Raw genomic sequence first — 27,118 nt, 5'->3', positions numbered from 1 at the left:
TTAATGAATGATTTATCAAATGAGTTTCGCCACATTTTCATTAGTATGTGATTAATGTGTAGCTCATTGCAAACTATCACCATTTATACATCCTGCTTATACTTACCAGGGTCTGGGGGATTTGGTGGTTGCCAGTGTGGATATGCATTACCCCATCCTTGTGGAGCATATGGTGCTGGAGGTCCACTAAAATGAAAGTGTAATATGTAATTAGATCAAGTTGTAAAATAAATTGTAGTGACTTTGGATTTCTTAATATTAATGGATGGTTCTTTTTGGTATTGGTGACTTAGAGACTGCTGCAAAAGCTAGACTGCAGTCTACTAGGAACCCTCTGATTTCCCCCATCAAAACCAGAATTGAACTAGATAGCTTACAAGAATCCCTCTGCGTGTATGCTTCAGAGCTAATGATTTACAGCACACCTAATATGAATTAAACCCTTTATAATATATATTACTTTTAAAATTCAGAATGTTCAGTTAAACAGTATACTTTCTTCTTTCAGAGAAATCTCTGAAGTGAACGCTTCTTAAGCATTTACTTAATGCTTTACTTTACTTTACTTAAGCATCTTAAGATATTTGTTATATCTTGTTTATATAACAAATGCATTTAAAAATTACATGGAAGCTACAGTTGCAATCTACAACTTGGTCCAAAGATTTACCCCATCTTTGGGTCCTGTCTAATGTGCCAGACCCCTGCTTCTATGGATCTGGTGCTTAGTGCCTGTTCTTGTACTACTTTGATTAGTGCCTTAGTGCTATCTTTTAATCCAGCCCTTCCCAGCTACTGGTAGGATTTTCCAATGTCAGCCACCTCAGCTATCTGTTGATGGTACATCCCATGCAGGGTCTTGTCTTGTCATGGCACCTCCTCTGCTTGAACCTTCTTCCATGTCTGTTGCTGCCTCAGGCATTCTCTCAGCAGTTCATCTTTGGGTGCCATCTTACTGATGTATTCCTGGATGCTCTGGGTTTCGTCCAGAACAGTGGCTTTGACACTCACCAGACCCTGCCCACACTCTTTCCGGCTGCGTACAGTCTCTGGGTGTTGGACTTGGGGTAGAAATCTCCGTACATTGTGAGGAGCTTCTGGGTCTTCAAACTGGCAGCCTCCATGTCCTCCTCTAGCCAGTTCACTATACTGCCAGGGTATCTGATGACTGGCAGGGCATACGTGTTGATGGCATGGATTTTGTTCTTCCCACTGAGCTGGCTCTTCAGGACCTATATCCTTTGGTGGTACTTGGATGCTGCTGTCTTCCTTGCCTCCTCATTGTGGTTCCCATGTGACTGAGGGATACCAAGGTACTTGTAACTGGTCTGTATGTCGCTATCTCAAGTTGTGAGAGCAGCTTCCTCTTCACTATGTTGAAGCATTGGGATTGTTGTTTCTCAGTTAGTGTGGATGTAGGTCTTCTGTCCATCCATAGTTCCCTCATACGTTTCATATGTCCCCTCTCATTAGGTCTACTGTTGTAGTAGCATTCCATCAATTCCAGGTTCTCTTATCTCACCCATATATGGTTTGTTCCAGTAGCCCACCTAGCCTACCTGGTTCCCCAACATCTGGCATGGATCTTGTAAATCTGGGCAATGTCCAAGCCGGCATGATTCTCTTAGTTTGTGTCACTCTTGTATCCAAGGTAGGCAGGTGAAGTGTTGGGGGTCTTCGCCCAAGAACCCCTACTAGTAAGGTAGGTACCAGCCGAGATTTGAATCCTGGTCTCCTGCGTCGAAGAGTGGCGCTCTAACCACTACACTATTCAGCTGCCGGTGTGAATATATATATATTTACACAAACACACCAGGTGACTTCCTAGACCCTAGTCCAACATCTTAACCAGTACACTATGCTCTGCAAAACTGTCTGCAAGCACGATACTTACTGAGGTGCAGGACCAGGAGGGCCGGGGGTATAAGGAGCTGGATTGTAAGGTCCCATTGGAGCACCAGGAGGTGGCCCAGGTGGTCCATGTGGCCCAGGAACAACACCATGAGGTCCATGAGGCACAGGTGGCCCCAAAGGATTTACTGGACCCTGTTAAGGTAAAATAGTAAAGCAAAGTTATTATACATCAATAGCAAGGATAAGATTATACTGAGCTAAAAGTTTGATTATCCATTTTTCTTTTAGAGAACTAATGCAGCATTTTCAGAAACATCTATATATTGTATCCAACCGCACTGTATATCAGTATAATTAAAACTCATACAGGTAGTCCTCAGGTTATGACCCTAATGGGGAGCAGAATTTGTCACTAAGTGAAGTGGTTGTTAAGCAGAACATCACATGACCACACCACTTAGCAACAACAGTCCCAACTGGTCAGACTGCAGTCATTAGGCCAGGACCACATGGTCATTAGGCTAGGACCTCAAGCTTCTCCAGCCCTGCGTAAACTGCCTCTGCTTCAACTCCTCCCCCTCAATCTCCCGTCCCATCTCTGCCTTTTTGGCCATCCTGCATTCTGCCGCCTACCCCGGCTGCCCCCAGCTGACCTTCACCATCTTCTTCCTCCCGCTGCTAGCCCAGGATGCAGGTGCTTGGCAAGGGCGCAGCCCCAGGACACACATGGCAAGCACAGCAGGGTAGTAGAGCCTCATCTGTCAAAGGTTGCCTGGCCCAACAGAAGGCAGCAGGATGGAAGTTTCCACCATTGCACTTCCCCCACTGTTACGTGATTGCGATCTGGGCACTTAGCAACCAGCTCACGCTTACGACGGCTGCAGCATCCATGGTCACATGATTGCAATTTGTGACCTTCCCTACTGGCTTCCCACAAGTAAATTCAATGGGGAAGCTCGCATGGGGTAGGCTGCAAGCTGCTTGGGTAAGTCTCCCCCACCAATGCACTCTCCCCAGCCACCTGCACCCTCCCCGAACCTCACTGTGGTCACATTGCACCTCCCTGGCCACTCATGCACCCTCTCCGAATCTCACTGTGCTTGCGCTGCACCTCCCTGGCCACTTGCACATCCTCCCCCACCCAGGAGCCTCTTACCTGCCTGCCTCCAAGCTGCCTGGGACTTGCAACTTCCTGCCAGCTTGCCCACCGACTTTGGTTGTTGGAAGCTGGCAGGAAGTTGCAAGGAGGTGCTTGCTTAATGACCCATGATCCTCGCTTAACATCGGCAACGGGGACTACAGGTATTACTGTCACTTAGTGATGGAAATTCTGGTCCCAATTGCCACCATAACTCGAGGACTACCTATACACACATTTCACAAAATGCGAATACTGTCCATAATTCTTAATTTTCTACAATTTATATTGCTTAGTTATGCACTTTTTAATGAATATATTAAATTCTCATCATTCCGTAAATTGCGCAGAACAAGCAAGTCCTCCACTTAAATTGTCTTATTACTCTTAAGAACATGCAACAAACTTGACAAGTATAATTTTAAATGGGACTGCTCAAAGTTATCAATAAGTAATATCATAAGGAGATGTATTCTGAACAAAGACAAATTTAAAAAGGTAATTCTATTCTGTACTCCAACCAGCTGTTAGCACAGCAGAAACATTAACGAACATTAGTTTTCCAAAACACTCACTCCAATCTTTTCTTCTATAAGCTGCCGAGCATAATCAATCTGTTGTGGTGTCCCCCGAATAGTAAATAATTTCATGTTGGGATCTGCATTTGGTGGAGGATTTCTCTGAAGTTCTATTCTTGCACCAGACTGCTGACTAATGCTCTTGATAGTTTCACCACCTGAATTTACATACAAATAAATGCTGTTATGCTGTAATCTGTACAAGTTCTTAATAACCCTAAGTTGAAAGAACAATAAAAATCACCCTTGCTTGCTCCTGAAGTGAGAACACCTTGATGACATTATATCACTATTGTTATAGTTGTATTTATAGCTCTAAACTACCATTTAAAACATTATTTTCTGCATGACTTTTAACATTTCTTCTTGTTTGACATAAGGAATGTTGTAATTGGTTAGTTACATTTATTTCTTGGAGGTCAGAAACCGTGTGATTTAGTTTCATTATCTGTACAGTAATCTTCACCTGCACAAGCTGTTCCACAGTTCCAATTCATAAATGAGGTTGTGAAAAACCCTGAATAGCTTTAATTGTTTTAAGAAAACAGAGAAGCCCGGAGATATGTATACAACATATGCACCTGAGAATAGAATAGTATGTGTTGCTAAAAGTAGTTAGTTTGCAAGGTTTTAATGCTGAACCAAAAACTTCCACTTTCATCTTTTGTATGAGGCGTTCAATATATAACTACCATCTTGAGTATATAAAGTAGCAGGGATGGGAGAAAAATACATGGCATATCTTTTCAAATATTGCCTCAACAGAAGTGGTAACATGAGGTTTTTATTTTGTGAAGGTATTTACCAAAGATTATAGAGCTGATCAACTCATTCTGTTGACATCTGGGAAATACAGCTGATGTGATTCATGTCTTACCCAAAGACCTAGGCTAAGTTGGACACTGTTATCTCCATATTAGAAAGAAACCAATATAGTATGTTACTCGAAGAAAAGTTCAAGTATAATTCAGGAAACAATAGAGAGATTTCAGAAGCAGTAATAGATAGTGAGAAAACAATTTACACTGCTTTCTAAGAATTTACTGGAGGTACAAATGAAGTCCAATCAATATTATACCTAGTTAGACAATACAGAAGGCAAACAAACCGTGTTTTAGCTTTGAGGTCTAGATTCAATTCCTCATAGTGGACATGTAAGAGTTCGTATCTGCAGATATCTGCAGATCCCTCTCATCCTGGACATAAATTGTTTCAACTTCTCCCCTCAGGATGGCACTATAGAGCACTGTATGCCAAAACATCTAGACACAGAAAGAGTTTTTTCCCTCATGCCATTGCTCTGCTGAACACCTAATTAATGCAGCATGACATAATGACTGACAATGTATGATAAGACATGACTGCTAAGATGTGACTGATAATTGCTTTGTTAAATGTGAATACATGTTAGACAATAGCTGCATTATTATTGTTTCTTCAATTTTCTTTAAATATGAATATATGTTAGTCAATAGCCGGAGTATTATTCCTCTTTCAATCCTCCTCTTCTTGACTGTATAGTTTTAGTAAATAATATTATTACTTTCATTACCGTTTATTCCTGATAATATGTAAATATACTGAGAGCTCTTGCACCAAAGTCAAATTCCTTGTATGTCTAATCATACTTGGCCAATAAAGTATTCTATTCTATTCTATTCTATTCTATTCTATTCTATTCTATTCTATTCTATTCTATTCATCGATGGTTCAAACTTCTTCCTAGGATGGAGGTATCATAAATCCTATTGGTGTGTTCTGATTTGTAGGATAGAAGGATGCTTACGTCTAATGGAGAGCCTACTTTCAGAAGTCATCACTTTCAGTTTAAGGTGGCTAAATAGAGTAACTCTAGAACTTGGTAAACTTGAATCTTGGGAAAATAGGCTGCATTTAAGAGCAGATGACAAACAGAATCACCATTCTCTTGAAATTATCTAATGAAGATTGGGAGAAAGATATATATCAGATAAAATGAATTTATATTCATTTTCTTTAATACCTCCAGGAGAATTGTGATCATTCTGAGTTGGATGGCAATATAAAAAAGCCCACAGAGGAAGCTCCAAACTACAGCAGTTATATGGATACTGTGGAGTTTCCAGTGCTGATTTGGGCTAGGAAACAAGCTCATCTATGGGTACTGGTATTTTCCAGTTTGTTAGTTCTGTAGCTTCTGGTACTAATATTGCTTTACTATTTTTTTTTCCTTCTTCAGCAGAGAGATGTGACTTTACTCCTGTCCTTCATTTCTACCAGAAAGTCCATTTTTCCCAAAGAGACAATACCTTTTGAAAGAATTCTAAGTTAAATTGATTCTGGGTATAAAGTTCATAAATGTTTGAGCCATGTTTGGCAACTACATTTCCAAAGAATTCTAGAGTTTAATACAGCATCAGCAATAATGCTAAAAGTGTAGTTAATTTTTAGTGGATTACGTGCAGCCTCCCTGAATCCAACTTGGGATCCTGAACTTTGTTTTCTAACATCACCACCACCACCAACAAAAATAGGTACTTACTCCTGAATGTAAGATAATTTACACTAAATTCTGAAATTCTTGTATATTTTCTCAATTAGGATTGGATCCTGATTTGCTATATCTTGGTTGCTACTGCATTTTCTGGACAAAAGTTCTGCAGCCAGATTGTAGTATCAGGGAGGTACTTCATTTTGGAGAGACAACAAGGATCAGAGAATCATAATCAGATTCTTCCAAGGAATTAACAAAAGGAATGCAGTGCCAGCAATAATTATTGTTGTTTTGGAGATAATTTCCTTTTGATAAGAAGCTGGATATTCAGAACTAGCAGAGTTAAATTTTCAAAAGAAACCATTATCTTTGTTTAGATACTGCAGGAGAGCTGTGTTGGTCTATGGAGGCCAAAAACCAAGAGAAGCTTGTTAGCAGCTTTTCAGAATAACAAATTTTATTAAAAGTTTATTATATGTTTTCCTGAGGTACAGCTGCATTTGAATCAGCTGTACCTCAGGAAACATTATGCCTCTTTTAATAAAAATTGTTGGTCTGAAAAACAGACTCCTTCTGTGTTTAGATTTATTATTTTCAAAAATCTCTTCTGGCCCAAAACCCCTTATGCTAAATAATTAAAAAAAAAAAAACACTGATGGCTATAAATGTTACTATTTTTTAATTTCTAAAGCACAAAACATCACTGATTTTCCAGCAAGATGCAAACCAGCATGGGCAATCAACTTTCTGAATATTTCCAATGGGAGAGTCTCAGTGGTTTCCTTTAATAATCTTGATCTTTTGCTTTTTTAAGGCAGACATCTTGTTTTCCCATTAGTGTGATTAGAAGTTGAATTTAAAACATTATTTTCTGGCTACAAGCTGGGCCACAAAGCAGAACTGAGGCATTTGAAGAAAAAAGGTAGTGAAAATAGTATTAAATCACATTATTCTAGTGAGTTACTCAATGATAAATGCCATCTCCTGCCCTCAAGTGGGAGAAAGCTTATTTATCTAATATTCTATCTCATGAAGCAAGCTTTTTACCTTTCCCAATAATTAATCCAGTTTTTCCAGTGGGAACAATAAAATTAAATTCTTGCAGTCCACCAGGTGGTCCCATATTCCAATTGCCCTGACCTCTTCCTCTACCACGGCCGCCAGGCCCTGGACCTCCAGGATTGCCAGCCTAAATTATAAAAAGAATTGTAATTAGCAATACTGAAAAATTATTGTATTCTGCAGAAACATTATTCCCATTTTGCCTTCATAACAAATACAATTGCCTCAAAACAACAACAAAGAGAGGGACAGATTAGACTTTTGTAAAAGTCACAGTATTTTACTTCACGTTTTCTTCAGAAAAACGCCCCCCCCCAATATAAGCTGGCAATTCCATTTCAACTGAGCAAACGCTTTTCCAAATACAATAATAAACATCTTGATTTCTATCTGCTAGCTTACTATATGGACCTGGACTAACACTGTAGTGATATAAGTTCAAGCCCTCACTCGACCATGAATCTCACTTGTTAATTCTGGAATCATCAACTCGTTAGCTTAATCTACAGTAGAAGGCTTGTGCTGTGAGGATCAAATACAGTTCACCAGCCTAAGATCCCAGAGAAAATGTGAAATACATATGAAATAAATCATTCCAAGCCATTATTGCTTGTAAGATTTCTAGAACCTCCCTCCTAGGAGGGTGGGATCTTGAGAGATTAAGTGAAAACACCAATGCTGTGCATGAATTGGCAATCTCACATGATTTCAGCCATTAAAAAAAATAATTTGGGGTGCATATAAAAACACTTGGGAATGTCACATATACCTTGGCACATGCAGGCACTGCACCACTGATTATTGATGTGAGGAGCATTCAGCACCACACTTTCAACTGAAAATCATGTCCATCAATCTCCAAGTAGCTTTCTTCTTTTAGGAAATTGGTTGTTTCAAAAATCTTACATGGACAGCTAATAATCAGTGCTATGCTGGTCAAGGCATTACTGCTAAATAAGACTCACTACTGGAAGCTCAGAACCAGTAAAATACAAATTTACCAAGTAACAATCAAATGTTATAAAGCTGAACCAAATTTTAGCTGATCCTAACATGTATTTGGTGCCTTAGGCGAATAAAAATCATGGTAAGGCAATAAGCTTTTACAGATTTGGTTATTTATTTTCTTTAGAGTAAAATAATAATCATAATTATGAAGCAGGTAACATGATAAAATTATTCATAATTCTATACAACAGGAATCCCACAAATCTAAATGTTCCATTTTGAGTGTGAAAGATGTACAAGTCACAAAAACTTTACAATTATAAACCGCAGGCATCTCAATTACTTTTAACATAAAAATACATATGCATATTTCTTCCTAGTAAAGGTTAACAAAAAACAAAGAACAGTATTTTATAAGAACAATTAAAAACTTGCCCAAAGTATTAACCAACCTGAACACTTCGAAGAAGATCTGTAATAATTTCAGCTGCATGTTGACATCTATCTGGAGGTCCCGTGATCTGGGCTATTCTGTCAGGAGTTGTTCCATCATCTAGAAGAGCAATAAGGTATTTTTACATTTTTAAATATTATAGGTAAAACATACAATTGTATATTTGCCCATGGAGGAACCCTACCTGGTTTAAACTGAATCCTTACACCAGCATCATTTTGTATCTTTTTTATCATTTCACCATTTCTTCCAATTACAATACCAACTGCAAACCGTGGTATTGGCACCTTAAGAAACACAATGTATTTTAACATGTTGAACAAGCATTTCAAAGCAAATCAATTTAATACATAACTCTAGAAAATGCTAATCATTATATACTTCAACTCAACAAAAAAGGATTGAGCAAGAACATTCAAGGAAGGAATTGGATGGTCTGCAGTACTTTTAAGCATTTTAAAGCCAATTTTATCATTAATATTTAACAGGGAGTAAAGCATCCTAATCAGGATGTTCTAAATTAGCGAAAGGAGTCTGCAACTACGATGTTTGTCGAGACATAAAGATGAACACAGGCTCTAAAGTACAAATTTACCTAAAATATTAATCATACTCACATCTAATCCTTCATTGCCTCCTATTCTTGACCCATATTCATTGCGCACCTCTCTAAAGCCACCTTGATCACGAATTAAGTCTAAAACCATTTCCTTGGCTTGCTGAAAGAAAAACAAGTATGGGTAAGATGCAATGATCCTACAATAATTTCTGTTAGAATAACATATAATTTAAATTTTTAAACTTGTTCTTACTTGGACTTTGTAAGGATCTCCTGTGATCCTAAGAGGTTTATCTGCTCCAGTGTTCTGTGGTCCATCTTGAATCATTACCATCTTAACACCTGCACGCTCCTATTTAACAAAATTAATGCATACAGATCATAGAAATGTTAAAAGTTCATGCGTAATTTTAGAAAATAACATCTGTCAACTTACTTGAAGTTGTTTTATTGTCTCTCCACCCTTTCCAATAACTAATCCTGCTTTGCTAGCTGGAATCATGATTTCCTGAACGGCATTTCCTGGGCCATCACCATGATGGAATCCCGGTGTAGGTCTTCCCTTTTCAACAATCTGGTCAAGCAATCTCTTTGCAGATCTTGAAAAAGATAAGAGTGATTGCAATTAAAAAATATAAGAAAAATAACATAATTAGCAAGAGATAGCATGTTCAGGCTGATTGCTAACTAAAAATCATGAAATAATTACTTTATAAACACACTGGAAATGATAGTGTGTTATCTGCAGCAATATTAAGTGGGCAAAGTAGAGAAAATGAGAATGCATGTGATCTCTTCGTACTACTAGCAGCCACACTAAACCAACCATACTTCACTTGCTGTGTGCCAGGTTTGAGAAAAAAAAGGTAATTGAATTCTAACCAAAAATATTTTGGGTCATCATGAATGTACAAACATTACTAAAAAATTATTCAACAAATCATTCTGAATATTTGCTAAAACTGAACATATTGTGTGCGTGTTCCATGTTCTCCTCAAAATAAGAGCATCCATCCACTGTTAAAACAGTTTCTGTTTGAACTAAACTCTTTTAATAAATGTACAGTGCCATATAAATGGAATAGAGCATGATATATACTATCTTTTAAAATGCACTTACCCTGTTTAGTCAGGATAAATCCAATCTAAAGATTTTTTTCAGGCAAACGTGAGAGCTTTTTTAGCATTTCCCCCAACGTTCCCCAAATAATTTCTCAAAGTATTCTGAGAGCAATTAAGAGGGAGAATAACTGAAAAATGCCTCCTCCTTACTGCACTGATGAAAGCCTTCTGCTGGTAAAGGGGGGCTAGTTCACTTGCTTCCTGAATATGTGTGAAAATTGCACCATGAAAAAGTAACAAATCAAAGTGCCAATATTGGCTAGCTCTTACTAGTGTAGAGAAATTATAGCTAATCAAATCCATATGAAAATGATATCAAAATAATTTGAGAAAATCAAAGAATTATTTGGCACAACTGCCATACTATAATGTTTTAATCAAAAGTGTTCTGAGGTTGAATGACCTCCTTCAAACAGTTCTATTTCCAGCTCTGCATACTTTTGGATTGATGGACTAAGCATCAGAAAACTTCTGGTAAAATTGGAAAAAAGCATTATAAACATGGAATTGTATGCTCAAAATGTGTTATACATCTCTAGGAATTGGCCTCAGTAGAACTACTGAACCTTCCAAATACACTGGAAGAGCAAATGTTTTCCAGTGACTAGATAAAGATTCAATAGAAAAATCAGAAAATTTTGCACTGTAGATTGTTCATATTTCAAAGGCAGAGTTAGACATATTTTGCTGTATGATAGCATACAGTCTGGGACACTTAAAAAAGAGGCAGGATTCTCAATAAGAATACAGGTAGTCTCCAGTTTACGAATGAGTTCCATTCTCGTCTGCCCTTAAGTCGAATTTGTATGTAAGCCGGAACAGTATTATTCCGGTGGCCTTCAGGGGCATTGCTCCCCAGGTTTCTGGCTGTGAGACACTGTTCTTTCGGTTGGGTTCCCGTGAACAGTTGGGAGTTCTACTACTGTACCAGCCTCCCTGCTGCGTGGCAGCCTCCCTGCCTGAGCTGCTGGAGGCTGTCTCGGGGCTGGTGGTGGAGCTGCTGGAGGCCGTCTCGGGGCTGGTGGTGGAGTTCCCCAGGCTTATGGTTCTGGGGGACTTCAATCTGCCATCCCTGGGATGGTCCTCAGAGGTGGCTCAGGAGTTCATGGCTACCATGGCAGCCATGGGCCTGTCTCAAATTGTGTGGGACCCAACCCAAGACAGCAGTCACATGCCAGATTTGGTCCTCTTGTCAGAGCAATGGCAAAGTGATCTGAGGATGGATTTACAACTTTCCCCATTATCATGGTCAGTTCACGTCCTGGTGACCCTGAGTTCCTCCTACGCCACCCCTCTCCACAGGGAGGCAGGACCCATGCGACTGGTCCGCCCCCAGTGCCTGATAGATCCGTCAGGGTTTCAGAGGGAGCTGGGGGGTATTCCCATGGATCTGCTGCATGGTCCAGTGGAGGCCTTGGCTGCTGCCTGGAATAGGGAGGCAGCCGGGGCCTTGGACAGGATCGCGCCTGTGCGACCTCTCTTGCCACATCGGCCCCGACACTCCCCGTGGTTTACAGAGGAGTTGAGGATGCTGAAGAGGGTCAAGAGACGTCTAGAGCACTGCTGGAGGAAAACAAAGACCGAATCCGACCAAACACAGGTTAGACCCACTGTTAAGGCCTACATTGTGGCAATAAGGGTGGCGAAGTGTCAATACTTCTCCGCCTTTATTGTGTCTGCAGAATGCCGCCCGGCGGCCCTGTTTAGGATCACTAGGTCCCTCCTTGGCAAGGGGGATGTGGGGGTTCATTTGCAGGGCCGCGCAGAGGAATTTTCGGAGCATCTGCAGGACAAAGTCGCTCGGATTCGTTCCAAGTTAGACTCTGAGCGTGGGGAGATACCGGGGTTCTTACCCAGTTATCTGGAAACAGTTTGATCCTGTTGATCCTGAGGAAGTGGACAGGATCCTGGGGACTGTGAAGGCCACCACTTGCCATCTTGACCCATGCCCCTCCTGGCTGGCAAAAGCAGCTCAGGAGGTGACATGTGGTTGGATCCAAGCGATGGTTAATACATCCTTGCAGGACGGAGTGTTTCTGGCTGCCTTTAAGGAAGCATTGGTGCACCCCCTCTGCAAGAAACCCTCCCTGGATCCTACTGTACTGGACAATTTCCGTCCAGTCTCCCACCTCCCCTTCTTGGGGAAGGTGGTTGAGAAAGTGGTGGCATCACAGCTCCAAAGGGTTTCTGGGGGGAAATGGATTATCTGGATCCCTTCCAGTCAGGTTTCAGGCCCGGTTATGGAATGGAAACAGCATTGGTCGCACTTATGGATGATCTCTGGTGGGAGCGGGATGGTGGAAGTGCGACCACCCTTGCTCTCCTTGATCTCTCAGCGGCTTTCAATACTGTTGACCACAGTATCCTATTGGGACGACTCAGGAATTGGGGGTGGGAGGCACGGTGTTGTGTTGGTGATAGGGAGCGAGAGATCCCATCCTTAGCCCCTCCTCTGTGGGGTGCCACAGGGTTCGGTTCTCTCTCCGATCCTTTTCAACATCTACATGAAACCAATGGGTGAGATCATCCGCCATCGTGGGATGAGGTATCATCAGTATGCTGATGATACGCAATTATACATCTCCATCCCAGGTGAGGTACAGTGGGGCAAAAAAGTATTTAGTCAGCCACCAATTGTGCAAGTTCTCCCACTTAAAAAGATGAGAGGGGCCTGTAATTTTCATCATAGGTATACCTCAACTATGAGAGACAAAATAGGAAAAAAAAATCCAGAAAATCACATTGTCTGATTTTTAAAGAATTTATTTGCAAATCATGGTGGAAAATAAGTATTTGGTCAATATCAAAAGTTCATCTCAATACTTTGTTATATATCCTTTGTTGGCAATGACAGAGGTCAAACGTTTTCTGTAAGTCTTCACAAGGTTTCACACACTGTTGCTAGTATTTTGGCCCATTCCTCCATGCAGATCTCCTCTAGAGCAGTGATGTTTGGGGGCTGTCGCTGGGCAACACAGACTTTCAACTCCCTCCAAAGGTTTTCCATGGGATTGAGATCTGGAGACTGGCTAGGCCACTCCAGGACCTTGAAATGCTTCTTACGAAGCCACTCCTTCGTTGTCCGGGCGGTGTGTTTGGGATCATTGTCATGCTGAAAGACCCAGCCACGTTTCATCTTCAGTGCCCTTGCTGATGGAAGGAGGTGTTCACTCACAATCTCACGATACATGGCCCCATTCATTCTTTCCTTTACACGAATCAGTTGTCCTGGTCCCTTTGCAGAAAAACAGCCCCAAAGCATGATGTTTCCACCCCCATGCTTCACAGTAGGTATGGTGTTCTTTGGGTGCAACTCAGCATTCTCTCTCCTCCAAACACAACTAGGTGAGGTTGGACCAAAATGTTCTACTTTGGTTTCATCTGACCATATGACATTCTCCCAATCCTCTTCTGGATCATCCAAATGCTCTCTAGCAAACTTCAGACGGGCCCGGACATGTACTGGCTTAAGCAGGGGGACACGTCTGGCACTGCAGAATTTGAGTCCCTGGCGGCGTAGTGTGTTACTGATGGTAGCCTTTGTTACTTTGGTCCCAGCTCTCTGCAGGTCATTCACTAGGTCCCCCCGTGTGGTTCTGGGATTTTTGCTCACCGTTCTTGTGATCATTTTGACCCCACGGGGTGAGATCTTGCGTGGAGCCCCAGATCGAGGGAGATTATCAGTGATCTTATATGTCTTCCATTTTCTAATTATTGCTCCCACAGTTGATTTCTTCACACCAAGCTGCTTGCCTATTGCAGATTCAGTCTTCCCAGCCTGGTGCAGGTCTACAATTTTGTTTCTGGTGTCCTTTGACAGCTCTTTGGTCTTGGCCATAGTGGAGTTTGGAGTGTGACTGTTTGAGGTTGTGGACAGGGGTCTTTTATACTGATAACAAGGTCAAACAGGTGCCATTACTACAGGTAACGAGTGGAGGACAGAGGAGCCTCTTAAAGAGGTAGTTACAGGTCTGTGAGAGCCAGACATCTTGTTTGTAGGTGACCAAATACTTATTTTCCACCATGATTTGCAAATAAATTCTTTAAAAATCAGACAATGTGATTTTCTGGATTTTTTTTCTCATTTTGTCTCTCATAGTTGAGGTATACCTATGATGAAAATTACAGGCCTCTCTCATCTTCTTAAGTGGGAGAACTTGCACAATTGGTGGCTGACTACATACTTTTTTGCCCCACTGTAAGTGATGCTGTGACCACCCTTTCATGGTGCCTGGAGGCTGTAAGGGTCTGGATGGGGAACAACAGGCTTCAGCTGAACCCTGGTAAGACCGAGTGGCTGTAGGTTAATGGCTCCTCAGTATCCAGGACTTTGTCATCTTTGGTGCTGGATGGGGTTGCACTGCCCCAGGCGTAGTCTTGGGGTCCTCCTAGACTCACGGCTCCTGCTTGAAGAGCAGGTAGCAGCCATGGCAAGGAGGGCCTTTGAACAACTTCGGGTTGTGCATCAGTTACGCCCTTTCCTGGATCGGGATGCCCTTCGAACAGTCACTCATGCCCTTGTTATCTCCCAGATAGACTACTGCAGTGCACTCTACATGGGGCTACCCTTGAAGAGTATCCGGAAGCTACAGCTGGTCCAGAATGCAGCTGCGCCGGCTATTTTTGGAGCCCCAAGAAAGCCCCATGTAACGCCATTGCTCTGCGAGCTGCACTGGGTACCAGTCTGCTTCCGGGTCCAATTCAAGGTGTTGGTTATCGCCTTTAAAGCCCTACATGGGATGGGACCAGGTTACCTAATGGACTGCGTCTTCCCCATGACTTCAACCCATCCCACTCGATCACACAGAGAGGACATGCTTCGGACCCCCGTAGTAAGAGAACTTCGATTAGCAGGGTCCAGGAGGTGGGCCTTCTCTGTGGTAGCCCCCGCTCTAGAATATTCTGCCCCTGGAGGTGAGATTGGCCCCCTCACTTCTGGCCTTCCGGGGGGCTTTGAAGACCTGGTCCTATCACTTGGCCTGGGGTGGGGAAGGAATACTTCAAGCATGGGGATGGCTAGCCCCATAGAGGCTTGCTGTCTTCAGCCCCAGATCCTTCATCATCATCTTGGACTCTTTTTCTCTTTTTTAGTAATGTTTTTAAACTTTTATGTTTTATGTATTTATGGTTTTAATGTTTTGTGTGAACCGCCCAGAGTCCCCCATTGGGGAGAGATGGGTGGGGAGAAATTAAATAAATAAATAAATAAATAAATCCTTGTATAATACTGTATAAGTAGTATAATGTAATGAACTTTAACCATTGTGTATTTAACTCAAAGTCTGCTACAATAGGCTTCATTCTTAACTATGGGTCATAGGTGTTCTTAACCTGGGGACCACCTGTACACAGAATATGGAATTTGTGGTATTAATGGAAAAGAAATAATTAAGCAAAACTAGAACATACCTGAAAAGAAAACTTTCAAGAGAAATTATTTCAACATGATCAGAAAGCATTTGTGAAGAAACTTACTGTACTGACTCAGGCGTTCCAGTCAACATGCAAGATCTTTCAGGAAGCCCACCACTATCTACAAATGGAAACAGCACAGAATGAACACTAGTAAACAAATATCAGTAATTTGCTTTTAGGATTTTAACAGATCACTCAACTAATTCATGACTGTTTCAGTCTCTTATAAACTAACAATTTAAGACCATCAAAGTAACATCCATGCAATATTAACTTATAGTGTTCCACCAGAAACTGCAAGCTAGTAAAATACAGAAAATGAAATAATTACCAGGTGCAATCTGTATTTTACATCCAGATTCTTGCTGTATGCGAGATATCTGTTCTCCTCCTCTGCCAATTACTTGAGAAAAGGACAAACAAATCAGTTAATGCATTAATACCATACACTGCAAGTTTTAAATATACTGTAATACATCTATATACTCACTGAATCCAACCATTCCATCTGGAACTTTGTATTCTTCTGTCATTACAGACCTGGGAAAAAAAACACCACAAACTAGTATTTATACCTAGCTTGAAATCAAGTTTTCTCTCCAAACTGAAGAGGTACATCATATTTATATATTTGTTAATGTTTACTTCCACTCAGTTAACGCTCTTTGCTTTCCATATTTGTTTAAATCACCGTGCCTACAAAATAATAACGTCCATTAATATTACTTTAACGCAGGTGGTCAAACTTTAGCCAATTAGTTAAAATGCCAAAATTCTAATAATGTTGAAGCCACTTATATGAATCTGGTAACTTATTGCAATTTATATGCATTTCAAAGATACATAAATAGTGTTATTTCATTTTATATTAAAGATCCAAGTCAGAAGCAAAACAAAGTATATAACAAGAACATAAATGAGGAAGAAAGTGCTAGGAAATTTCACCAAAATTGTTTATTTCATAAGTGAGAGAAGAATTTCAATAATGAACATTTTGAACTTTGGCTTTTCTTTTTCAAATGAACCTAATTCTAAGTTATATATGGCAATATCTTTTGTTCTTAAATATATCACTACTAGTATTGGTCAAAGAAAGTGCCCTGCAATTGCAATTAAAAGAAGATTTCAATAGAAACAGTGGAGTCTAATGCAGCCTACCCTACTTTTTCATTTATTTTTTTTAGTATACACAACCCAAAATATAGAACAAATGTTGCAAAGAAGAGAAAATAGTTTGCCTGCATCATGTTGAATAGGCAGGCATCTTGTTTTGAAAAAAAGTGTGAGAAGCAACCCAATTTGTACAATATCAACAATCAAATCAATGGAGAAAACTAGCTCCATCTTGATGAGTACCATAATGGAAAGTTGCTTTAAAAGAAATGCAACCCTTTAACTTTCACTGAAAAAGTAGCATGGTAAAAAAACAAGCATTTTCAGCTTTATAGCTATTTTTAACATGTGACTTAAAACCTAATTCTCTATCCCTACTCAACTAATTACCTCATCTGGTTCAATGTCACCTACAGTGAACGTTATCTGGCAAACAGTAAATAAAAATTCCCCAACCAGTTGAAGCTGTAATTATTTCAATTACTGATTGAAATAACTATGTGAACATCACTTTCTTCCCAATAGCTTTTTGGTCTGCTCACAAGAGACAAAATAAATCCCAAAGCCCATTTCTGATACTGATAACGTAACAATTTATAAATTTCTAAAACAAGCCAATAGAAAATAATTACTTTCTACCAGGATCAAATTAAAGAAAAATAAAATCTTACCTCTGTTGCTGATGCATGGGTGGTAACTGATTTCCAAAAGCTAAAATGAAATATTACATACTTTGACAATTTTACCAAATAATCTGCAATAATGGCATACAACACACAAATGCAAGAACACACAGGACGCAAACTTGACTACCAGACTTTCATTTCAATATATTTGCATTTGACTAACATTCCCAGTTTTGCCAAATAATCAAACTTAAAACATCATTAACCCAGAAATACATCACTGGATGTAATGAGATAGCTCAGAATTGGTACTTTAGCTTGGTCAATTCCACCTAATATGTTCTGTTTAGCTATTTCCTTCTCTTAAGTTTACTGCTTGATTACAAATCAAGACAAAAAACTAATTCTTCAGGGCAAGTACAAATAATAATTTATTATTTTGCAAGTAAAGGCAAACGGTAGCATGTGTAAACTGGGAATAAAAATGTGAAAGTGAAGGGAAAAAGAAAACACTCATATAAGGCAATCAAGCTTGATTTCCAGCACCTGGAAGTTGTTTCCAACTGCCTTCTTTCAGAATGTTTCTGCAGTGTAGCCTACAGCTTGAGAGTGCCTGTAGGTCTCCCATGCAAGTATTAATCAGGCCTGATCCTGCTCTGCTTCCAAGGACAAACAAGATCAGTTAGGTGCCGGTATCTGCTAGGGCTTCTTTGCTTAGTTTTTTTTTTTTTTTCATTTTCTTCCTTTTTACTTCATGTGTCTTCCTGCATCACACAATACTTTAATGAGATTCCACCCCCTTAAACACTCAGTGTATACATGAGTATGAAGCAGGAAGAACCACACAAACCAAAGCCCTATTTGCCACACGTGATTTTCAAGCAGAAATAGCCACTGCATTTAGCTGAATACTTTAAGAGCCTTTATTCATATACAATTAAAATGCAAATTCATAACATAAAAAATTAGCTATGTTCCAATACTGTAATCCTTTGAATATATAAACTATCAACAATTTGATTAATAAAAGGAAAAAGTTCCAGTTTTTCAAAAAAAAATTCGTTGGTTAGTTTTCAAGGTTAATTAAAACTATTCCACTTGGCTTTTAACTTTTAAACTACATAGACATTTGTGTTTTCTAAATTAAACCACTTTAATTTTTACAAGTTTACAGGGAAAATGCTAAATAATGTTTCATATTTGAAAAGGCTATAAATAAAGATGTTATTCAACTAAATCTCTGCACTTTATTATGCTTCAACATAATTGTAACTGCTGCAGCAGTTTTAACAGTCATTGTCTTAAATACTTTTAAGCTGCAATACTTAACCTAATTACCTTGAAATCAGTGGAGCATACTTCTTAATAGATAAGATAATATATACTGGAAGATTTAAAGGTCCAAATTCTAACTTTTCATTTCTACTTTCATCAAACTGAGAAAACTGAACATACAAATTAGTTAAAATAAGTTTATCAATTCTGAAATAAAATCAAAAGAATCCTAACAAAATACTGACTTGCTGATGGAACAGTCTGATTCAAGATGGTAAGAGGAACTGTTGGCAGTATGATATACACTTCTACAGAAGTAGCACAATATGCTACCAAAATATGGCTTGGAATCAATAAATCAGTAATAAAAAGGAAATAAACATTACACAAACACCTGTAAGGACTTATAGAAGAGAAAGAGCCTATATTACTAAACTTTATACTACTAATCTTACCATGTAAAAAAACAAATTACAGTATTTCTAAAAATCTCTTAGCTACTGGATTCCATTATTTCTATTTAACTGGCTTAAAATTTCCAGCAAAGGTTTTATTAGCTTTTGTGACTGTTTTAAATATTTTCTAGCTGTAATACACCTTATTTTTTCTATTTGGAAAGGAAGCTTCTTTTAAACCTGAACCTTAAAAGGCCGCCTCTAAATCCAAGCAGCCAACCACAAATAAATATACATGTGCTTTGTTAGGTTTTGGCTTAAGAGTGGTATGGAAACCTAACCACCATGGTTGTAAATCTTGCTTTATGATTTAAAGTTATGTAACTCTAGCCACTGAGGTTAAAGACTATTAAAATATAGTTTACTCTGGAGTCATTGGTGATCTCTGAGTTTGATTGCTTGCTTGCAGACGTTTCATTACCCAACTAGGCAACATCATTAATGGTGTCACTGATGATGTTAACTAGTTGGGTAATGAAATGTCTGCAAGCAAACAACCAAGCTCAGAGATCACCAAGAACTCCACAGTTCAACCCTGAGCTACATATATTAACTTCTATTGGATAGCTTACTCTAATGGGTGAACCCAGTCACTAATCATGATTTGTTGACTAAGGTTCAATCGGAAGTTTACACATCTATATCAATTTGTTTACACAATTTTAACTTGTTTACACAACATTGCTTTCCCACTCCATCCTTCCTATTCCAAAAATATTTTTTGAGGATCAGAAGATACTCTAGAAATTTTCATTATTTAGGAATCTCTGAAAATCAGCTATAGGTGATATATTCAGGGAGAGTTCTGCTTACAGAACACAAGACTCAGTCTACTGGATAAATTCACTATTAATCCTTTTGCGCTTGCTATCTGAATATATTGTTATACGGAGGATGTTTAAAGATCAAGAATGGTTTGAGAAAATATCCCTAAAGAGAGTATATAGCAAACATATACTCAGAGAAATGTTTGAAAACTGTATCTTGCTACCTTCCTAGAATACTGTATGTAAAAAGCTAGTAAACAGCTGGACGACAACCAGTCTAGTATAATGGTTAAAAGCACTGGAGTGGGGAGACCTAAGTCCTAGTCCTCCCATAGGTCTGAAAGCCAGTTTGGGCCAGTTGCTCTTTCTTAACCTCAACCCTAGACTGGAAGTACAAACAAAACCCATACATCCTAGAAGAAAGTAATGGCAAATCTCTTTTGCGGTGTTGCCAGGAAAATTGCATGGATCTGTACATGGTCCTCAGGAATCAAGACTGACTCAAAGACACCCACTCCCCTCCACAGAAGCTGGAAATACCTATAGAATAAGCTTATAAACAGCCACTCGGACAGTTGCATGAATACTTTCCCCCCCTAAAATCAAAATACCACCATGCAAGCCTAGGAAAAGGTAAAAGTGAGCGACCCACGTGAATCTGAAACATTTTATCCTCTTTGGATCCAAATAGCTGCACATTCCTAATTCTGCCAGAATATAGCTTCCATAGTGGAACTGTGTTTAAAAAATCTACACTACTAAATTATGCAGTGTCCTTTTGAACCCATTCTCTCTTGTAAGTGAAATCTTGTGCACCATATTAAATTATTAGAACACAGATCATAATACAGTAGCTCTGGGAATCTACAAGTCGATTAGTAAAGACTCCTAACAAAAAGGTATGCCAATTATGGTTGAACATTAACACTGATTTATGTGGAAAAATGATAAGTAACTTTCTATTATTCCTTTTCACTAACACAAATCAAATTCACTTATTGTTTTCTATCAAAGAGCATGGATTACAAATAGTCCCTGGGTTAAGAATGCCTGGGTTACAGATGACCCATAGTTAAGAACAGAACCTACTGTAGCAAAGGTTAATTACATTATACTACTTATACAATATTACACAGTAATAGTGTTCTGGCTTACATACAAATTTGACTTAAGGACAGACCTTGGGAACGGAACTCATTCTTAAACGGATTTGTTATTCATTAAGTTCATTTTCCAAGTCTCTTACTACTTACTAGCAAAAAATCAGGAATCTGTCTGGAGTGCAGAATAACCACTCTGCATCTGATGAAGTGAACTGCAGCTCATGAAAGCTTATGCCTTTCAATAAAAGTTCTTAGTTGGAAAAAGTGCTACTAGATTCCTGATTTTTTACAATGATAGACTAATAGGGCTCTCCTCCTATAACGTGTACCACCTAGCAGAATCCTGTGCATAGCAAGAGAATATAAAATTGCAAATGTTTGCTCTTAGGGATGGAAAGAGAAGAGTCAGAAAAGATCAATATACACAACTCTGGTACATAACAGCCACCAATTTGTGTATACATATATATTAAATGGCATAACTTGTTACAGCAAATCATATATACTTACAATCATTATTTGGGGGAGCAACTTTCTTAGGCTCTGGTTGATCTGCAAAATTAAGAATTTTTTAAATGTTTTGGGTCATACATATAGGTAACTTAAATAAATGGCTGTTCCAGAAGTTCAAAATGCAACTTGTCCAGTGCATTTTAGCATGTTTTTGAAATTTCAGGGAATAGATCATCTAAACAAAGAAAAATCTTATATGTTTAACATTTGGTTAGTGTAATTGGGGAAAAATGCAAAGTACTTTCATTTATCATGTAACATGTTCAATAAAAGCACACAGGTTTAAAAACGGTATTATGGATATCCAGGCACTAAAATGTAACAAACATTTAACTGTATTATTAGTAATTTGACACTAAAGCTAATGATGCTTCTGTAACAAAAACTGAAACAACCACCATTGTGAGAAATAATCATTTTAAAATTATGTCTGACAACAACCACAATATTAAACAGAAAATCAAAGTTTAAAATTTAACCAACACATAGCAATACAATCTCAAACTGGGGACTGTCATACAAGCTTCCTTTTCAAATACTGAAAATTTCACGGCATAAGACTTCAAAACAGGAGATTCAAAGCCACTACCATAGCTACTATCCAAATTCGTTTAGTATGAGTGAAAGTCGTAGATAACCAATATCTGATAAAAATTACTTTAATGTTTCCTTCCCACCCCATATTAAGGAATATATGAACCACCATAATTAAGTGCAGTAAAAGTCAGACACATATTCCAAGAAATGTGTGTGTCATCCATTGCAAAAGATTCACTAGTTCATTTCACGTTTACATACTAAACACAGGTAATAAATAAAAATTCCTGCCTTTAAAAGGAGAGGGCATTCCCTCCCAGTGTGTTGTACTGCTCGGACTTGTCCAAGAGCCATCTACACATAAAATAAAAAGAATACATTACATACATCATTTGAAGCATCATTAGCTCAATCTTGAATATTAAAAGCCTCACTATTAATAAAAGGCACTTTATTAAAGTACACAAGTACTCCTTGTCAAGAGCCTTGGAAATTTTCTGCAAACAAAATTATACTCCTTCAAAACCTACATCTCTTCCAAGATCAGAAATCTGTCTTCATGAATTTAAAAAATACTACACGCTTTTAAAAGATAAACACAGTAAACTCTTTTAAGCCCATGAGCCTAAAAATTAAACTTGCTATACATTTCACTAACATATTGTAGAAGGAAAAAAAAGTCACAGCATCATCTTATCTGGGTTCAAACAATGTAGAAGACATTTTCTCCCAAATCTAGCTGTAAATTTGTAATTTTGGTGAAACTGAGTTTCATTTTAAAATGTTGCACCTGCACAATGCAAAGTTTGAAAGAGTAATTCAAGAACAGTATTTTGAATTGACTATAAAAATTAATGTTTTAATACAAAGATGAGTTTTAAAGAATATGTATTTACCTACCTTCCCAGATTCTTAAAATGTAAGTATCATTACTATCTACTTTTAAGGGTACCCCAGCTAGCTTTTATAAGTCTTATCTAAAGATCATGTATATGTTTAAGATGGACTATTCCGTCTTCTAAGCAGAAACTGCACAAGCTCTCACACACACTCTTCAGTCAGTGTTTATAATTTTGAGAAAGTAATATATTAGCATCTTGCAGCATACCTCCATCTTCAAGAGGTCTTTTTTGTCCCCCATAACTGTAATCATTTGAATTCACAGATGTCCCTGATTCATTTCCAATTTTTGCTGCAATCTGAAAAAAAGATACACATTTGCTTTAACCAAAAGAATTACATCATACTATTTGCTAAATTATTCATAAACAAAAATACTTTGCATCCAACACTAGGATATTCTTTTTATTAAGGAATCATTACTGGTAATTCAGTTGCATACATGCTCCACTGATCACTAATTAGATAACATTAACAGTCTATACTTGTTGCACCCATTAATGTATATTAAATTATTTACCAAACTGGTTAACACACGAGATTCTGGTAGCTAACTGCTTTCTGTTTTGTCTAAACTGTTAAAAGAAAAGGAACTGGGAAAGAACCTATACCCTAGTGTATGAATCTTCCTCATCTGTTACTTCCAAAAAGCTAGAAATCAGCCCGCCAATAAAAGAACTTGGCTGAACACCTGAATATCTGTAACCATTATCAGTCTGTGTAGATCTGTAACAGAGCCAAAGGGAGAATATGAATAAATACCACTATACCACCAAGAATATACAACTAAACTGAGTGCAATTACAGAATGGGAAAGTGTGTGTGTGTTCTTACTATATGAACAGTACTATATATTTAAAACAACGTAGTTAATTTAAAAACTCATCAATAAGTTCCTTCCTTTTAAAGCGTGACCACAGAATTTGTTTCTATCAGGAGTCCAATCTTATTCATGCTTTCCTTGAAGTCAATCCCATTTGTTTCAGAGCACTTCAGTGGAGCTTACTGCCAAGAGTAAGGCTATTTAAAATAATCTTGATGAAATATCAAAGTGCAATTGAATTGTCTGTTGACCAAGACACTACAAAGGGTAAGATCTGCTAATTTGCTCACCTATGTATGAGTGTCAGACAACTTTAGGAATAATTATTACCACTACTTTTCCCTTCGATTGCACTGTTTTCCAATCTCTCATCCCCAACTCCATGGGCATATATATTTTGCTCTCAAACAGTATGAAATTCAACCTGAGTGGCTCAGCTTTGAGCTTGCATGTTCCCTTCACTTCTATTACATATGAAACAATTCTTTCTGATGTTTTTAATTTGAAGTAAATGACATTCTGAGCTGAAATCTGATCCAAACAAAAGCAGTAGGAGTAAATAAGGAACAGATTAAACTCAAAGGTACTTGCCATGTTTAAGTCATTCCAGTGGATCAAATTTGATTTAGCACTGGGCTGCATATAATATCTTCAAGCTCCCTCAATTCCAGGAGAAACCGCCCCCCAAAGTTTTTATTTAATTTACAACAGTATTGCTTTTGTAGTTTTAAGATGTAACACATTCCCTTCCCTTCTTCCATTAGGCCTAATAATATACCTTTGTTCTTTTTAAAGCAAATGCGATTTTATTCCTACTTAAGTTGTGGTAACACTGAAAGTCATTCTGTACTTGAAAAATTGTACTTGTATGCAATAATTGTATCTCCACTGTGTGTATGCTTTTCTCTCTTCTAACAGTATATTTCAAAAATGTGAAATAATTGTTTTGTGTTTGTTAAAAGATTAACTATAATACAAAGTTTGATAGACAGGAAACAAAGAAAGCCTCACATTCAATTATTTTTAAATAATCTCTTCAGTAACATAAAAGCTCACAGAAGCCAAAGAATTCTATTCTTTTTCTACTTCACTAAAATGCTTTAACAGGACTGCTTTGCCCATTTTTCAATTAATTGAATTTTCTCTAAATAAAAATGCAAGGAATTCTAAATCAAATTATATATTTACTTCCAACAACAAAATACACTTAAGAGTTTAAGACCCTGAACAACACCAAACACCTCCAACAGCAAAGAGCTGAACACCTTTTTTTAGTCATACAAAGCCCAAAACTGAGAAAGAAAAGTTAAGAGCAATTTCTTAACATTAGAACACCTGGAAACTAACACATCAGAAATAGTTATCACGTCTATAACGTTTTATTACTGGTCACTTAAGAAAATGGGTGGGCCTTATGGAGGCTGTAGTCCATGTCACTTAGGGGGCAGTATGTGCCTCCTCTTGGCCTTCCTACAGAAACAAAAGACGCGATTACACATAGTACCCGGTTTTGAAACTGCCTATGTTTGTGCACGGAAAAGAGTTGAAGTTCAACCGAACTGGAGAGCACCAGATTAGAGAAACCTGCTCTAACGAAATAGCCAACTGTTTCTCCGGTTACCGACATTTTCCACCAAGCGAGGTATAAGCGAGTACAATGGAAAATATTGCACAACACGCTGGCATTAGGTGGTGGACAATGTAAGACCCTCTGCACAGCGGAAGCGAGGTTGGACGGGAGGGTGGGTTTCAGAAAAGCGGACACACCCGACTCCCTGTTAGTTCGTTTCTTAAACAAATAAAGGCACTGCCATTTCCAAAGATAAAAGATGGAAACCTACTGGGAAAATAACTTTCCACAAAACGTGAGAGTTTAAAAAGTAAACTAATTCGGTTACTTTGATTCTCAAGCTAATCCCCTTTCTCTTTCTCCGCCTTCCTCCCACATAGCGGAAACGTAATGGATACCAGGCGACTTGGCCTCCGCGCTTTTGTAGGTAGCGAAGCGACCAAAGCCTTCACTCCGTCGAGTACTGAAAAGTCTAACCAAAGAAAAGCCACTCCAATCCTTCACGGGGGCCACTCGGAGCGCCTCCGCAACAGTGGTGGGCCCTGGGTTGTCTCCCTTTGCGAAAGAGGCCGAGCGGTGAATGAGAAGCCAGCGGCCTGCCTCAAAGTCTGAGGAGCCACCAGAAAAAAAATCCCTTCAGGTCTCATAATACACACCTGCCTAGCCCGTTGCAGCGCGTCTTTAAAAGCATCATTGACTGCCCCGCCACCTCCTCCGCCTCCACCGGGTGCTCCCGAAGAAGGAGGGGGCACCGTAGAATAATCCGACATGTCTCCTTCGCTACTTCCTACCGTCCTCCTAGCCTGCCAAGAAAGAAAGAAAATGGCGGCGGGCGGGAGCCTTTCACATTCTTGCGTCGCATCGTGTTTCACGAGAGGAGGAGGGGAGGCCACTAACACCCTCGCGAGACTTCTAAGAAAGAGACGCGAGATTTTGAACAGAAAGAACCGAGAGGGTGAAGGCGGGAAGGAAGATTTTTTCCCTCTCAAGTTAACTCTCGCGAGATAAGAATCAGGATTGGGGTTAGAATACTCTGCAGCTTTCCTCTGCAAAGAGGAAGGAGTACTGTAGATCGTTAAACGGATGTATGAAGAGCACGCGCACGATTTCTTCCTGGGTTAGATAAGACGATAGCCTTTCAGGGAAGGAGTATCTCGCGAGAGTTGGTTAAGTAATCTCTTTCTTTCACTCTCCCCCAGCGTACTTTCAATCGACATATTCGGATAGTTGTGAAGGGAACTGATTATGGTACTTTGCTGTCGCCTGTCAGGGAGCGTCTGTCGTGGTGGCGACAACCTGGCGGCTAGCGAGTGAGTCTGTTAGGACGGGTAAATCGGAGGGAACGCCTTTGATTGAGCCTTTGATTCTCGAAGGCACAGAAATAGCAAGGGGATTGATTCCCGATGGGGTTGCTGAGGCGAAGGGGGACCGTCCAAACGCTGCCTATTTCCAGACTTGCTAAAGGATACATAACGACGACAAGCTATACATCTCATAGAGGTTTCTTCTTAAAATAATATAGCAAGTTTACCACCTGCCCTTCAAAAACAAGGCGGTTCTCACACATGCATTCTCCCTTTAATGTTTGTAGAGTAATAATAAAAGCAATGAAGTCGGTGGCCCTGCGAAGGTCAAAAATCTGATGCGAGTTTTGCTGTAGAGTGTTGGGAAGATGAATTAAACTTCATCACTAAGACATTAATAAAAAAAATGTTGGGGTAGATGTGCAAAAATGCATGGTAGGTATGGTGAATTTTCAAGTACAGTTATGGCCACTTGCCATTGTAAGAGTTACTGGGGTGCAGAGGACATGAAAAAATAACGGGGCTTCCT

At 39.0% G+C, this 27,118-nt stretch overlaps 2 protein-coding genes across 13 annotated transcripts in view; one reads left to right on the top strand and one right to left on the bottom strand.

The window, feature by feature from the left end:
* FUBP1 (far upstream element binding protein 1) overlaps positions 1-26,208 on the bottom strand; it is a 35,929-nt gene extending 9,721 nt beyond the window's left edge. For 2 of the 6 annotated variants that reach the window (XM_007423819.4, XM_007423821.4), the window contains exons 1-17: positions 25,942-26,206; positions 23,101-23,191; positions 22,284-22,346; positions 21,453-21,494; positions 17,388-17,427; positions 16,094-16,143; positions 15,935-16,006; positions 15,664-15,721; positions 9,503-9,665; positions 9,320-9,418; positions 9,125-9,226; positions 8,692-8,794; positions 8,506-8,606; positions 7,091-7,232; positions 3,568-3,728; positions 1,895-2,046; positions 107-186 (exon numbers count right to left, since the gene is read on the bottom strand). In XM_007423819.4, coding sequence (XP_007423881.1) covers positions 107-186; positions 1,895-2,046; positions 3,568-3,728; positions 7,091-7,232; positions 8,506-8,606; positions 8,692-8,794; positions 9,125-9,226; positions 9,320-9,418; positions 9,503-9,665; positions 15,664-15,721; positions 15,935-16,006; positions 16,094-16,143; positions 17,388-17,427; positions 21,453-21,494; positions 22,284-22,346; positions 23,101-23,191; positions 25,942-26,055 — 1,633 coding nt within the window. In that variant the 5' untranslated portion in view covers positions 26,056-26,206. Of the gene's footprint in view, positions 1-106; positions 187-1,894; positions 2,047-3,567; positions 3,729-7,090; positions 7,233-8,505; positions 8,607-8,691; positions 8,795-9,124; positions 9,227-9,319; positions 9,419-9,502; positions 9,666-15,663; positions 15,722-15,934; positions 16,007-16,093; positions 16,144-17,387; positions 17,428-21,452; positions 21,495-22,283; positions 22,347-23,100; positions 23,192-25,941 lie in introns of all 6 variants that reach the window. The other 4 variants (XM_007423822.4, XM_088153655.1, XM_007423823.4 and 1 more) reach the window with 4 other exon arrangements.
* Positions 26,209-26,460: 252 nt separating this feature from the next.
* DNAJB4 (DnaJ heat shock protein family (Hsp40) member B4) overlaps positions 26,461-27,118 on the top strand; it is a 30,006-nt gene continuing 29,348 nt past the window's right edge. For 3 of the 7 annotated variants that reach the window (XM_088153662.1, XM_088153663.1, XM_088153658.1), the window contains exon 1: positions 26,461-26,595. The gene's annotated coding sequence lies outside the window, so the exon portion shown is untranslated. Of the gene's footprint in view, positions 26,596-26,617; positions 27,025-27,118 lie in introns of those variants that run through there. The other 4 variants (XM_088153661.1, XM_088153665.1, XM_088153659.1 and 1 more) reach the window with 4 other exon arrangements.

Source organism: Python bivittatus, unplaced genomic scaffold (genome assembly GCF_059951505.1).
Source record: "Python bivittatus isolate LINGU-HERP-01145 unplaced genomic scaffold, Pbiv_v1 ctg000700_np1212, whole genome shotgun sequence".
Taxonomy (NCBI): Eukaryota; Metazoa; Chordata; class Lepidosauria; order Squamata; family Pythonidae; genus Python; species Python bivittatus.
This window is presented reverse-complemented; position numbering and strand designations above follow the sequence as displayed.